At 43.2% G+C, this 16,511-nt stretch overlaps 1 protein-coding gene across 1 annotated transcript in view; it reads left to right on the forward strand.

The window, feature by feature from the left end:
• Positions 1 to 782: 782 nt before the first annotated feature.
• Positions 783 to 16,511, forward strand: part of LOC115478347 (diacylglycerol O-acyltransferase 2-like) — a 94,656-nt gene continuing 78,927 nt past the window's right edge. Inside the window, exons 1-3 of the mRNA XM_030215652.1 lie at positions 783 to 975; positions 1,481 to 1,533; positions 12,612 to 12,702. Of these exons, the coding sequence (XP_030071512.1) occupies positions 783 to 975; positions 1,481 to 1,533; positions 12,612 to 12,702 (337 nt within the window). The remainder of the gene's footprint in view (positions 976 to 1,480; positions 1,534 to 12,611; positions 12,703 to 16,511) is intronic.

Genomic DNA, 16,511 nt, shown 5'->3' on the forward strand with positions numbered 1-16,511 from the left:
CATATTAAGACGTGTTCTGCTCTTCTTTGGAATAGCAGAAAAGGTTCTCCACCAGCAGCCTGGCAGTTGGCTTTTTCCATGGGCCACCACTATGCTGTCTCTCCCACCCATGCATAAATCTGTTCCTCTTGGAGATAATAGGACTTTGTAAAAACTGTCTGTATATGGACTCTGCTATTATTATTGTCCCATTTAATTGCCAAACAAGTCTTTTCAGTAAACAAGTTAGTTCAGAGCACCCACTCTGGAATGGTCTGACTTATTGACTAAGTGAAGAGTGCAGTGTGTGTGTGGAATATTTGTTTACTGCCTCTGAATCTTTACTGGTTCCAGCCTTGGTCCCAATTAAATATTATTATGTGAGTGATCCCCCAACTCTGGGTGTACCACAGGATCAGCCTTACACACGTATATACTTATATTTTATAACACACATGCAAAGTCTTAAACTTCTCTAAACTGTATCTGCAGCATCTGTTCTGCAGCTTAGCTACAAGTTTTAAGAGAACCCAAGATCTGCATGTAAGAACAACTGAAAGCCATGAACAGTAGGGGGCAGTAGCAGTTCTATCATGTAAAGTAAAGTGGCTGCCTCTAGTGGCAAATTTGGGGGAACAGCACTAGGGACTGAAAGAAAAAAAAGGGCTCCCTTGAACAGCTTCTGAAGGAGCAAATGGCTGCAGCCAGAAGGTGGAGCCTACTACCATGTGGCCAAAGCTTACCAGATATCTGGGGCGGGGCGGGGTGGGTGCCCCTCCCTGACTGTGAAGGAGTCAAGAATGATGGGGGAGGGCAGATTCAATCACCCAGGCATCAATGCACTTGAAGAAGTGAGTGACATACACATTATGCATAATTCTAACAGTGTTACCTCTTTGCCTTCCAGTCTCCTTATTCAATCACTCCAGTTGCACAAGCAGCAACGTAAGCACTTAAGTACACATCGCCTCCTGCTACTGAGAGCCAGATCTCATGGTAAGACCCTTCACTGCACTCTCCACAGTCCATACTTCCCAGTTCCCTCCCACCCCCACATCCCTGCTGTGCACCTGACTGGAGGTTGGAAAGGGACCTTATCCCCATTCCCTGACTGGAGCTCTAAGGGATGAAAACTCCCCCTGATGCCCTAAGAGGGGGCACCATCTGATCTCTGCCTTAAGTAGCAGAGTGCCTGGAGTTGCTCCTGACGGGGGGGGCTTTAAATATTGCAGTGCAACCCAAAGTAATCTCTGCTCAGTTCACTGTCAGCTAAAGAGAAAGCAGCCAACCTGAAGAAAAAATATTGACCAATCAGAAGGCAACATCTGGTGATTGAGGGAGATGCTTAGGAGGCAGACCAATCAGAAACTGGTTTACAGATACTGTTATCCTGCATGGTACCCTGGTGGTACCTTTCTTCTCTCTGCTTTGTCTCTGAAGCCTTAAGAATCCTGTATGATAGAATTAAACAAATATCTACCTATCTATTTCTGTATTCCAGGAATCATGTTTCTCCAGCAGCATTCATTTGCTTCCTTTGGATGGGAAGGTCAGGTTAGTGCTTTTAGAGGGGAAACTAACGGGGCCAGTGCATGACCGTGTAAAGGAATGTGAGGGGGGGCAGAGGGTGGCGGAGGCTGAGGTTTACACACAATCATTGAGAATTGTTAATTCCTACAGATGAAGGTTTTGCTGTGTTTAAGTAATGGCTCACGTAACCCCCCCCCCCCCCCCCCCCCCCCCCCGCATAGGCCATAAAAACACAACATGCCCATTTATTTCTCAGACAGCTGTGTCTGCATGATGCTGACAAGCAGGAGTTGTAGGCAGGGAAAACTGGCAGCTGCAGTTCTGATGAACAGATGAGGAAGAAGGGGGGGAATTTCAATCGATCTTTACATTAACCCTTTCTGAAAGCTAAGTTGTTGAGCATCACACCAAGATTTTTTGATGAGATCGAGCATACAGTTTCTACTGGTGGCTAATGTTTCAAATATTTTGATTGATGTGTTCTTGCTTGTGTTTATGGACTCTAGCCTGTGCAGCTATAATGTACAATATGAGTGGGAGATGGGGAAAAGGGGCGAGATTGCTTGTCACTTCAGCATATCTTACTAAAATGGAAGAGTGAAGCCCTGAGAGTCCAGTTAGCTCATTCACCACCTTTTTGTGAAATAGTGACTCTGAAAAAGGGAATACAAATATGTTACACTCAAAATGGAGAAACTGAAAATATATAAAAACATGGTTTCACAAGAGCTGAGGATAACCCCCCTCCCCCATCCACCCCTACCTGCCTGCTTTGCCACCATCAGTGAGAGGAGAGGGTGGTCTGGGAGCGATATTGTGCCCCTTTATATTTACGCCCTGTGGGGCCACACCACTCATACAGCCCTTTCTACGGCTGGCCTTTAGCTCTGAAAACTTTCAATGGAAATGGTTGATATGTTTATACGTATTTCCATTTTCTTTCCACACAACTCTATGGCCGGTTAATTGTGCTCTGTGCTACAGAGTCTGTCTCCACCTGTATATTCTTAGAACTCTGTGCAGAGAAAATACATTGTAGTTATAGTGTAGGAAAACAACATTGCAAAAAGTTGTTGCTGTTTTTCTTAAATACTGTAAATTATGCTGTCAGGTGGATGGCGGGAAGAGCAGCATCTACAGCTGGGCTCTTCTTTTCTCTCTGTTTTCTATTTTCCTTAGTACTTAGTTATTCTTTTATGTTTTTAACTGCTCTGATGCACTGTATGACATGGTATAGCTATGCTCAAAGAAGTCCTGCACATGGTCCATATGTTTAAGAATTCAGCAACATATGCCTCTGAGTTGGTGTTGATCTAAAAAGTGTTTTACAGTATTTATTTTATGTATGTATGTATTTATTTATTTGGATTTTGCTCACACCTTTTTCGGTAGTTAGCTCTGTGGAGTAGGGACTGTCTCTTTATGTCCAGTGTATAGCACTGCATAAGCTTAGTAGTGGCGGAGCCGGTGGGGGGAAGAGGGGTTGGTGGTTGGGAGGCGAGGATAGTGGTGGGCAGACTTATACGGTCTGTGCCAGAGCCAGTGGTGGGAGGCGGGACTGGTGGTTGGAAGGCGGGGATAGTGCTGGGCAGACTTATACGGTCTGTGCCAGAGCTGGTGGTGGGAAGCGGGGCTGGTGGTTGGGAGGAGGGGATAGTGCTGGGCAGACTTATACGGTCTGTGCCCTGAAAAAGAAAGGTACAAATCAAGGTAAGGTATACACATATGAGTTTATCTTGTTGGGCAGACTGGATGGACCGTGCAGGTCTTTTTCTACCGTCATCTACTATGTTACTATAGAAATGATAAGTAGTAGTAGTAGTAAAGTGAGTTACATTCAGGTACACTGGGTATTTCCCTGTCCCTGAGGGTATTTCCCTGTCGTAAGTTTGTACCTGAGGCAATGGATGGGGTTAAGTCTATGTAGACAAGCAGTATACGATCTCAGAGTTTCTGCAGCTTTATGTGATGGTTATACCCTTTTCCCTGTAAAAAAGCTGTGGCATTACAATAGAACTGCTATTTTGTGCATCTTAGAATATAGTACACTGGTTAAGGAGACATGTAATAACTTGCAATTAAAACTTTATTCAACTATTGCACATCATATTCTTGTATGGGCTATTTGTGGTGCCCTGGGAGCAAAGAAAAAATGGGAGGTCATGATTGCAGCCCGTCTACTTAGTCCTCCCGACTTCCTCCATGGTGACTCCTGAGTACATCATGACCTACTTGTGCTTTAGCTGTTGATGCCCCATGCTCTTTCCAGCTGCTCGTGAAGTACTTGGGAAGTGGTACTATTTCTATAGACTCTTTCTGGCTTGCTCTTTGGTCTTTCCTGAGTCCACTGTGTCTTGCATCTTATGTGATGCCCCATGCTCCTTCAAACTGTTTGTGATGCATGGGGGAGGTTGTGGTGCATCTTCAGGCTCTTTCTTGTTTTTCTCTGTGCCAATTTCTAAATCCACCATGACTTACTTCTCCTGCTGATACCTTTCTTCTGCTGATATACCTCCTTCCAGCCAATTACCAAGTGTGTGCTTCTTGGCATGTGCTGTACCATCGGTTCAGGTCATTTATTTTTCTCCATTCTCTGTTTCTTATGTCTCTGCTACATTTTCTCTTTCTGGTGATCAGTCTTTCTGGTCTTTTTCCTTACTTCAAACCACTATAAGCATGCAGAGCACACTACCCATTCTTTATGTTCATCCCCTTCACCAGCCATTCCATCTTCTACCCTGACCACTGCTCTTCACCATAAACAGTTTCTTCCTCTCATTTAAGCCATCTCCATTTTCTCTAAGTATCTCATTGTCATCACTACAGTCACACCTCACCTTGTCTTACATAAGTACATAAGCACCGCCATACTGGGAAAAGACCAAGGGTCCATCAAGCCCAGCATCCTGTCTCCGACAGTGGCCAATCCAGGCTTCAAGAACCCGGCAACCCCCCCCCCCCTTAATTCTTACTAATGTTCAATGGACTTTTCCCTCAGGAATCTGTCCAAACCCCCTTTAAATTCTGTAAGGCCAGCTGCTGTCACTACATTTTCCGGCAACAAGTTCCAGAGTCTAACTACATGCTGAGTAAAGAAAAACTTTCTCCTATTTGTTTTAAATCTACCATATTCTAGCTTTATCTTGTGACCCCTGGTTTTGTTGTTGTTTGAAAGTGTAAACAAACACTTCACATCTATCCGCTCTATTCCGCTCATTATCTTGTAGACTTCTATCATATCACCCCTCAGCCGCCTTTTCTCCAGTCCTAACCTTCTCAGCCTTTCCTCATAGGGAAGTCATTCCATTCTCTTTACCATTTTCGTCGCCCTTCTCTGCACCTTCTCTAATTCCTTTATATCTTTTTTGAGATGCGGCAACCAGAATTGGACACATCTCTAGAATTGGACACAATATTCTAGGTGCAGTTGCACCATGGTGCGATACAACGGCATTATAACATCCTCGTGTTTCTTTTCCATCCCTTTCCTAATAATACTCAACATTCTGTGCGCATTCTTAGCTGCCGCAGCACACTGAGCAGAAGTTTTTAATGTCTTATCCACGATGACTCCCAGATCCCTTTCTAGGTCTATGACTCCTAACGCGTAACCTTGCATGACATGGCTGTAATTTGGGTTCCTTTTACCCACATGCATCACTTTGCACTTGTCAACATTGAACTTCATCTGCCACTTGCATGCCCAATCTCCCAGTCTCATGAGGTACTCCTGTAATCTTTCACACTCTTCCTGCGACTTGACGACCCTGAATAGTTTTGTGTCATCTGCGAATTTAATTACCTCACTATTTACTCCTATCTCTAGGCCATTTATAAATATGTTAAAAAGCAGCAGTCCCAGCACAGACCCCTGCGGGATCCAACTAACTACCCTTCTCCACTGAGAATACTGACCATTTAGTCCTACTCTCTGCTTCCTATCTTTCAACCAGTTCTTAATCCATAGTAATACCCTACCTCCGATCCCATGACTCTCCAGTTTCCTCTGGAGTCTTTCATGAGGCACTTTGTCAAACGCCTTTTGAAAATCCAGATGCACTATATCCACCGGCTCCCCATTGTCCACATGTTTGTTCACCCCCTCAAAAAAATGCAGTAGATTGGTGAGGCAAGACTTCCCTTCACTAAAACCGTGCTGACTTTTTCTCATTAGCCCATGTTTTTGTATGTGCTCTGTAATTTTATTCTTAATAATAGCCTCTACCATTTTGCCCGGTACCGACGTCAGACTCACCAGTCTATAATTTCCCGGATCTCCTCTGGAACCCTTTTTAAAAATCGGCGTAACATTGGCTACCTTCCAGTCTTCCGGTACCACACCTGATTTTAGGAATAGATTGCATATTACTAACTGTAGCTCTACAAGTTCATTCTTCAGTTCTATTAATACTCTGGGATGAATACCATCCGGTCCTGGTGATTTCCTACTCTTCAGTTTGCAGAACTGACCCCTTACACCCTCCAAGTTCACAGTGAATTTGTTTAGTTTCTCCGACTCGCCTGCTTCAAATACCCTTTCTGGCACCGGAATCCCTCCCAAATCCTCCTCGGTGAAGACCGAAGCAAAGAATTCATTTAATTTCTCCGCTACGGCTTTGTCTTCCCTGATCACCCCTTTAACACTACTTTCGTCCAGTGGCCCAAATGATTCTTTAGCTGACTTCCTGCTTTTAATGTATCTAAAATTTTTTACTATGTATTTTTGCTTCTAATGCTAACTTTTTTTCAAAGTCCTTTTTAGCCCACCTTATCTCCACTTTGCATTTGGCTTGGCATTCCTTATGTTTTATCTTATTATTTTCAGTCGGTTCTCTTCTCCATTTTCTGAAGGATTGTTTTTTGGCTTTAATGGCCTCCTTTACCTTACTGCTTAGCCACGTCGGCTGACGTTTGGTCATTTTTCCTCTTTTTCTAATACATGGAATATATTTGTCCTGTACCTCTAGGATGGTGTTTTTGAACAGCATCCACGCCTGATGCAAGTTTTTTATCCTGCGAGCTGCTCCTTTTAGTCTTTTTTTTTCACCATTTTCTCATTTTATCGTAATCACCTTTTCTAAAATTAAATGCTAGTGTATTTGATTTCCTACGTTCACTTCCTTCAATGCCAATTTCAAAACTGATCATATTGTGATCACTGTTATCAAGCGGCCCTCGCACCATTACCCCCCGCACTAGATCATGAACTCCACTAAGGACTAAGTCTAGTATTTTTCCTTCTCTTGTCAGCTCCTGAACCAGCTGTTCCATGAAGCTGTCCTTGATTTCATCAAGAAATGTTACCGATGTTACATTAACCCAGTCTATATCCGGATAATTGAAATCACCCATTATTATTACATTGCCCATTTTATTTGCTTCCCTAATTTCCTTTGACATTGCTGCGTCCGTCCGCTCATCCTGGCCAGGCGGACGGTAGTACACTCTTATCACTAATTTTTTCCCCTTTTCACGTGGAATTTCGATCCACAAAGATTCCAATAGGGGTTTTGTATCCTGCGATATTTGCAGCCTATCTGAGTCAAGGTTCTCGTTAATATACAGTGCTACCCCTCCTCCAATCCTATCTACCCTATCACTACGATATAATTTGTAGCCCGGTATGACTGTGTCCCACTGGTTATCTTCCTTCCACCAGGTCTCCGTGATGCCTATAATATCCAATTTTTCATTGTGTGCAATGTATTCCAGCGCTCCCATCTTATGTCTCAGGCTCCTTGCATTTGTGTATAGACATTTCAATGCATGCGTGTTGCTTAGTTTTATACCCCGTTTAATACATGGCATTATTAATATGTTATCTTGTGTCTGGTTTCTTTGACATCCTTACTTAAAAGGAACTTATTCTTCCCTGTTTGGGTGATATCCTCAAAAGATACCTTATCCCGAACCATGCACTTTTGAGCGACTGTCTGCCTTTCCCCCGTTTCTAGTTTAAAAGCTGTTCTAGTTCCTCCTCCTCCTCCTCTTCCTTTCAGCTGGGGATATTAATCCCAAACCTGGACCTTCAAGTCAACTCTTACATCTTCTATGTAAGAATTGACTTGGAGGGCATCCAGCCTTAATCTCTCTCCTTCTTCTCCCCTCTTTTCTCCTTTTCTTATGTTCCCTGTTGAATATCAGCTCTATTTCCAGCATCTACATTCATGACCTCTTTGTCTCCAGTGCGTTTTTCCAGCAAAAAAGGTGCCAGCACTCAAATACTAGGTCACCCTTCAGGGGTGGGGTGATCACTGAGGGACCCTCTCACAATAGCCAGGCCTCCTGCAACCAGTCACAGAATCTATGGCAAGGCAGAATTTATGTGTAGAGCCTAAGCTCTTTCATTAAAACTTGAGATTTATGGGTCAATTTTAGCAGACAGTGGAAAAGGTGCCCCCTGTTTGTCTCTCACCTCAACATCTTCTTACTTTTAATTGAAACTTGGCTTTCCCTGAAAACTCGGTTTCAGTTACTGCCCTCGCTCATGACGCTTACGTTTTTATTCATTCACCTTACTTGGTTGGCCATAATGGTGGGGTTCGGCTGCAACTCTTCTCTTCCTGTAGGCTTTAATCTCTTCTTCTGTCTCAGTCCCACCCCTTGTCTTCCTTTGAGGTACACTCCATACACTATTCAACCCATTACTACTCCAGGGAGCTGTCATTTATCAACCTTTGCAAAAATATAGAGGGGCTTTTTGGTGAGAAGGAGGTTTCAGCTTTCCAAAGCTAATCCAAAAAATGTATTGTCCAATAACAAGGTTATCAGCTTATCTATTTTTTTTAATTAGATGTGTTAAATTTTATTAACATGCATCCAAATGAACTAACACAGTAAAACTACATTAATTTATTCCATTAACAGGCACTTGATTGAGTGGGGGCGTTCATCATCAATAAACTGAAATGGCCACTACAGTTTGGTGTTCAGACAAGCAATCATTGCTGTGAGAGATTACGTTTTTAAATGGTGAGTGTTTCTGCTGTTGTGTAGTGTTGTCAAGATAGGGCTTGCCAAATCTGTCTTGGAGACCCCACAGCCAGTTAAGCTTCAGGATATCCATAATGAACATAGTAACATAGTAGATGACAGCAGAAAAAGACCTGCACGGTCCATCCAGTCTGCCCAACAAGACAACTCATATGTGCTACTTTTTGTGTATACCCTACTTTGATTTGTACCTGTGCTCTTCAGGGCACAGACCGTATAAGTCTGCCCAGCACTATCCCTGCCTCCCAACCACCAGCCCCGCCTCCCAACCACCGGCTCTGGCACAGACCGTATAAGTCTGCCCAGCACTATCCCCGCCTCCCAACCACCAGCCCCGCCTCCCACCACCAGCTCTGGCACAGACCGTATAAGTCTGCCCAGCATAAGTATAAGTCATGCATGAACATGCCTGAAATAAATTAGCATATACAGGAGATACATTATATATAATTTTTTTTATCATAAGAATAGCCATATTGGGTCAGACCAATGGTACATCTAGCCCAGTATCCTGCTTCCAACAGTGGCCAATTCAGGTCACAAGTGCCTGATAGAATCCCAACTAGTAGTAATGCTACTGATCCCTAGAACAAACAGTGGTTTCCCCATGTCTATCTCAATAGCAGACTATAGACATTTCCTCCAGGAACTTGTCCAAACCTTTTCCTAAGCTATGATAACTGTTTTTACCATATCTTCTGGCAATGAATTCCACAAATTAGGGGCCCTTAAAGTAAGTTGCGTTAAGTGCTAATGCACACCTAATGAAGCAAAAATGGCATAACACAGAATACGTTGAAGTGTTCCGCGTTAGTTTTGTCATCTACCCGCGAAGTGTATTCTGATTATTATTATTTTTTGGAGTGGGCGTGTCAGAGATGATGACTAGGCTTGGATGAACTAACCAACTAGTGCACTGTTACCACTCCACTAATTGGTTAGTGTGTCCATAACATGGGATCCCTTAGTGCCTTCTAAATAGGAGATGGTAAGTACTCCCGCAGTAATTTTTTTGAAATGGCCGCATGCTTATGCAATCATTAGTGCATGGCCAGAAATAAAACAAATTGAAAAAAGCCCTTTTGACAGTTGTGCTAGAAATGGGCTTAGTTCATGGGAAAGGCCCATGTAAGGGGCACATAAACTCATTTCATAGTGCAGCTTAGTCAAAAAGCCCCTTAATTGTACACTGAGTGAAAACAAAAATTCTACAATTTGCTAGAAATGCATTACTTAGTAACTTCATGGGATATCTATAATCTTTCTACTTTTTGAAAGAGCAAACAATCAATTCACATTTTTCCTTTCCACTCCACTCATTTTATAGACCTTTGTCATCTCCCCTCATCTGTGCCTTCATGTTACTGTGTTACCTTGAGTATTAGCAGCGCCAATAATGTGGTACTGCCTGTAGCTCGGAGCTGTCCTTGGGTTTTGTGTAATGTGAAATAAAATCCCTGAAAATCAGAAACTTTAATTATTGTGCATTATGATACTTAACTCCTGGGGGAATCCAGCACCATAACTAAAAAAAAACACAAAAAAATTTAAATAAAAACCTGCATCTTTAAGAAACAATATTGTTTCTGTATTTTTAGTTTAACTTTATTATTACTCATCTAATTACTATGTTCTGTTATTTTAGCAAACATATGGGTCCTTTTACTAAGTGACGGTAAGCACTACCACATACTTCCCGTGCGCTAAAATGCACTACCGTGGGATGTGTTCATGCATCCTGTGGTAGTTCAGGCATTTGCACATGCTTCCCCGGCGCTAAAAACTACTTTGTACTTTTTAGCCCCAGGATCGTGTTTGGGGGCGGAGAGTAGGTGGTTAGCGCAGGTACATTGCCACAGGCCAACCAATCAGTGCATGGTTAGTGCACGAGCCCTTTCCGGCTACTAAATAGGTGTCAGTAAGGGCTCATGGCCTAATTTGGAAATTAGTACCTGGCCCGTAATAGAAAAAATAGACATGTGGCCATTTTACAGCTGTGCTAAAAGTGGCCTCAGCACGTGGGGCAACCCACGCGCTAATCGTGCATAGCCCCTTTTAGCACAACTTAGTAAAAGGGTCCCATAAGTTGCAGATTTTTAACATTTTTTTCACAACATTTTTGTTTGCACCCGTTTCTCCGAACATAAAATAAATCACCATTGATGGGAACAACTATACAAGAAATACCAATAATGTTTAAGAATGCTATAGAAAAATCTGAATTCAAAAAGAATAACTTGGATCATTGTGATTTTCACTGACCACTACATTTTTTCCTTAATATTACTAGCTGGATTGTTTTAACATTTCCAGTGTTATAACACTAACACAACCATTGCAGATGTAAAACCCACTTCTAAGCAGCCAATAGGAACAAAAATATTTATATTGAGACAGGCTTATTACCATATGTTTAAGTAAAAGTTGAAAAAACCATTCACAATAACCTTGTGAGGGTTAGCCATTGTGATGTTCAGTGGTTTGTGGATTAACAAGCTAAAGCCATTTCATTGCAATAGCTATGGGTTAGATAATTATTGCTACCAGTATTAAATATTTTTATGGTGCTGCAGCTCTATATAATTTACAGTCTAATCAGGACAGATAGACAAACAGGACTCTGAAAGTACTCACCATGAAATAAAGTAGAAATGTATACTTTAAATACTCAGCTTTGCTTAGAGGAAAGCATAAGAAATGTCAAATGCTGGGGGCAGTGGAGGGACAGGAGCAGGGGTGCAAGTGGAGAAGCGACCTAATGGTTAGTGCAATGGCCTGAGAACCAGGGGAACTGGCTTGATTCCCACTGCAGCTCCCGGTGACTCTGGGCAATCACTTAACCCTCCACTGCCCCAGGTACAAAATAAATACCTGTATATAATAATAGAATTAGAATTTTTATTATTTCTAAACCACCTTTGTCCAAGGCAGAATACAACATAACATGCATATGTAAACAGCTTTGATTGTAATGACAGAAAAGCAGTACATCAGATCCCATCCCCTTTCTCCATACTGAAATGGGCAGTGTAAATGCTTGGGAGGGGCAAGGAGAAGGTGAATGCCATCCCATGATCCCACTTATGTCAAAAATGCAGACTTGGCCATTGTGGAAATATTTTCCTTCTCTGGGTCTGCATTGCTACTTACTCTGCAGCAAGTATGAAAAGACCAGGGGTGGGAGGAAATAAAGGGGGTGATGGAGACCCAGTAGGATGGTATTGGGGGGGGGGGGGGTATTGACAACAGAGAGTAGGGTTGTGTTAAAGAATGTGGATAGGGTACAAGAGAGCCTGAAGGGGATAGAAGATGGGATAGGTTGAAGGAATTCAAGAGACCTGGAGTGGTGGAGGGTGGGGTTTCCCCTTAGAGTTGGTTATCAATATCCCCTTAGAGTTGGTAAACCTAACTCTGCTGCTGAGGAGGTATACTCTATGGGAGGCAGGGAAAGATGCAGAGGCAGATGCTGCAGAAGGAGGAAAGGAGGGGTAGGGAACAGGAGGTGGAAAAGGAGTAAGAGGCAGGAAAGAGAATGCTGGGGTTGGGGTGAAGGAGATGAGGAGAGGATACTGGGAGAAAGTGGAAGGATGCAAGGGGAGAGGACGCTGGGGATGTGGTGGAGGCAAGGAGAGATGATGCTGGGCCTGGGGTGAAGGAGACAAGGGGAGAGGATGCTGGGGATGGGGGTGAAAGAGGTGGGGGAGAGGATGCTGAGGATGGGGTAAAGAAGGCAAGGAAAAGAAAGGAAAGGACATGGAGCAGATAATGGAAGAAGGCGGTATCTTCTAACATTGTCAGTGTTTCTCAATCGCAAACATGATGTTCCCAACATAGTGTGCACCCAATCATGCCTGGAAAAAATTAGAAGGAACATTAGTTGCAGAATTTTCCACTGTTAAAACTGGTGCATGACTTGAAAAAATACTCTGCACCATGTACCCATGTCATGCTTCAAAAGGTTTAAAGTTATGGCAACTGGTGCTAACTGCCAAAATTTTGCATACCGCTTCTCTCTTTCTTTCTTTCTCTCTCACTCTGCTCTGAACCAGCTTGGTCATTTGCTTTGCTCTGATTTTTGCTAATGCATTTTCCTGGGATTGTTGGCACAGGGGACCAAGGTAGAGGAGAAGCGAACCCGGCGCAGCCAGCAGCTTCAGTTGCTCAGTGTGCTGCAGTGGATTCTTACATTTCTTTTGTTAGGTAAGTGAGGGCTGCCCTGTGCGTTTGTTGCAGCAGAAGATTATTAAGTATCAAATGTTGCATCTCAGTTTCTCTATTATGTGTGCTACATGGTTGGATGGTGTTGTTTAACAGAACTGGTATCTGACACCCTAGGCAATGCCCTCCCCTTCACCAAGGGGCAGCTCAGGGCCCTCCCCCATCATGTTATACATCTCCCTTTTCCTTCCCTATCTCTCCCTATCAAAAACTGTCCTGTACCTCTCTGTTTCCCTACCTCGCCTCCCCATGGTGTCCAGCATCTCTCTCATTTCCTCCCATCCATCAGGATCCACAGCAGGATTTGTCCAGCTGGGGATCTCTCCCTCTTCCCTAAAGTGTTCAGCCTCTCCCATTCCCATTCCCTCCTTCCTCCCCTCCCACTCCCCTCAAGGGATGGCTTCTCTTCCCTAATGCCTAAGGGCAGTGGCGATCCTAGCCTGCATGACATCCGGGGCGGATCGCCGATGCGCCCCCCCCTGGGTGCAGCGCCCCCCCCCCCCCGGCAAAATGACACCCCCCCCCCGGGTGCACGCCGCTGGGGGGGGTGCCGCAGGAAGTAACCTGTTCCGGGGCACAGGGAGCTGCAGCGAAGTTAGGGAACTCAGCTGACAGGCGCGTGCCGTGGCACCTCCCAGCGGCGTGCACCCGGGGTGGACCGCCCCCACCACCCCCCCCCCCTTGGTTCGCCACTGCCTAAGGGGTGGCACCCGGAGAAAGAAACCACACCATTTCTGGTGCAGGGCCTTGAGCATCTGTGCATGCTCAAGGCCTTTCAGGTTTCACCTCCTCCAAAGCAGAAAGTTCAGAAGGAGCAGGATTCCACAGGCCTTCAGCATGTGTGGATGCTCAAGGCTTCATTCTGGCAACACTCTTGTAGTCTCATTGCCACCCCCCCCCCCCCCCCCCAAAAAATTATGCTGCCCTAGGTGGACATCTTGTACACTTAGTGGTTGGGTCTGCCTGATATTTAAAGAAGGTTCTAAGGTTTTAAAATGTAGATAATTTAGTTGACAGATAAAATCACTGATATAGCACACGCAGTTGAAGAGTGGACTCAGAGATTTTACAAAATGAATAAAATGAGTGCTGGCTGTAGTACAAAAACAACTTGTCCCTTTGAATTCCAGGAATATTTTAAGAAACAAAATAAATTAGGACAAAAAAAAAAGAATGACCCAACATAAGAATATTACACAAGAAAACCCAATCTGTAAATCATGAATGAATTATAGTACTCCTGTAAGGAAATAGAGAAGACCTCAGTAACATTACAGAAAAGAGGTACTCAGCCTCTACAGCAAAAATTGACATCAGACAGAAAAACATTTCTAATCAAAACACTCCAAAATGGTGATCAATAGTGCACAATCTCTAAAAAACACACAACAATTAAATATAAACTCAGGATAAGCTCACTGAATTATATAGAGTGCCTCATAAATCCAAAAAATTATAAACGGAATAATGTACTTAATAGCGCAGAGAGTAATACGCAGGAGGAGTCTACCAACTGCAGTATCGGATGCGCGCCCAAAACATGCACCTACACTAGCGCAGCCCATTTTTCATTGCACCTTAGTAAAAGGACCCCTTACTGAAATTTCTGCAACTGGCAGATAAACCATTTTATAACTTCTTCTGTACAATTAACATTTGGTCTCAACAGTCCTCCTATCCATTCAAGATTGTGTGATGCAACCTCAATCACTTTCCAGCTTGTTTTACAGCTCCACCTGTCCTTTACCCATCCCTTCAGGCTAGCAGTAATCCAAGGATGCTCCTGATCACAGTTCAGTTCTCCTTCAGGCACAGACCCTTTTGGCTGTCCTTCGGAAGAAGGCAATGCACTTCTCAGAGCAGTGCCCTGGCCTTGAACAGGCTTCCCCTGCTCTGGTTCCTGCTCTCGGGCTGGGTTCCCTTTATCCACCCAGAGATCTTCACTGCTTCTCAGTTGCCACTGTTAGGGGCAGCAACTCTCCTTAATTCAGCCCCAGTTTATTCTGCTACTCTAGGAGCCCCCTCTCCTCCAAGGGTCCCAGCGGGGGGGGGGGGGGGGGGGTACAGGCAACCAAAGTGTTCCCCTCTGTAACCCTTTTATCAATTCTGACTCCTCCCCAACTATCAATCACTACTCAATAGCACATTTCTTCTGCAAATTATCCCAGAACCAACCCCCTTGGACTGGATCCTCACTCCTCTTACACCTCTAACCTTCCCCCACCAGTGACTCTGGAGAGTTCTAACCATACCTGTTAGTAATCCCCATTATGATGGAGAATTACATATTCATAGAATAAGGAAAAATAGCTACTAATTTGTCCTCACTATTGTTTTCTTTATACTGTAATAATAGTTCTCTTTGAGCAAATTTAGCCCTAAAATATGTGTTTCTTATTGCCATCTGCTGGTTCCTCTGCTCGAGAAAGTGTTGTTTGAGGAGAATTGCCTGTTCAAATTTTTCAGCTGTAGAACAAATGCACCTAATTCATAAAAATTGACTAATGGGTAAATTAGACATTAACTGATGAGGATGCAAAGTCCAAAAAAGTAAAAATGTATTTCTTGCCACATTATGGTATAATTCAGTATGAATCTCAGTTCCCACTCTGGATAAATGAACATCCAAAAAAGCAATCTGTTTACCGTAAGTAGTTGTAAATTGTAGATGTGAAGACAAAGTATTAATCCAGTTTTAAAATTCATCTAGTTGCTCCTTAGTTTCATCCCACAAAAAGAATGTCATCTAAAAATCATCTCCACCGTCGAATAAATGAAAATCATTTCTGAGAATAGGATACATTTAAATTGTGCATTATAGCATTTACAATTTTGGAAGGGGAGCTCCTTTATATATGATGAACTTAACACATTGTGTTAATTCAAGATATAACGCTCAAAATCAGTTTTTATTGTGTTTCCCGGTAGTGACTAAATTAAAATCGGTCAAACATCTTTATCTATACAATATCAGATGGTTGATATCTGGAACTCACTACCGTTTTTCTAAGATCTTGTAGACGCTAAGGGGGAGATTCTATATATGGCGCCTAAAAAATCAGCGCTCAAATCAGTGCAGACTAAGCGTATTCTATAATCAGCGCCTAGATTTAGGCACAGTATATAGAGTATGTTTAGTTGACATATCAGTGCCTAAATCTATGCACATTTATCTACAGCAATGAAAATCTGGCATAAATCCCTGCACATAGATTTAGGCGAACTGGGCCATATTCTATAACTCTTGTATAAATTTCAGAACATCCATGGAACGCCCATTTCCCCACCCATAACCATGCCCCTTTTTGTCTGTACATGTTAGAAATTTGATGCACTTCATTACAGAATATGCTTAGCGAGTTGTGCTCGTAAATTCTAATCAGTGCCAATTAGTGCTCATTATTGCTTGTTAAGTGTTGTTAACAGCGTTCATTAGCTTGTTAAGTTATGCGCATTGTTATAGAATCCACACTGAAATTGGCGCAGATTTCTAGGCACTCTATATAGAATCTGGGGTAATTGTGTCTAATTTAAAGAAAGTTGCACATGAGGACAGACAGATGGTTAAATATTATCTCAGCTAGGGTAGGAACGGATAAACATGTCCTGATGCAGTATGTGCAGCCCATGTCACTCCATGTGCATGTGAGTGAGACTAACAAGTTAGTTACTTCTTCCATTAAAGGCCTTGTTGAAGAGCCAAGCTTTCACCTGCTTCCTGAAGTAGAGATAGTCTTGTGTTAAGCGGAGCCTTTCAGGGAGTGCATTCCAGAGTGTGGGGGCTACTCCGG

This window comes from Microcaecilia unicolor, chromosome 10, assembly GCF_901765095.1.
Source record: "Microcaecilia unicolor chromosome 10, aMicUni1.1, whole genome shotgun sequence".
Classification (NCBI taxonomy): Eukaryota; Metazoa; Chordata; class Amphibia; order Gymnophiona; family Siphonopidae; genus Microcaecilia; species Microcaecilia unicolor.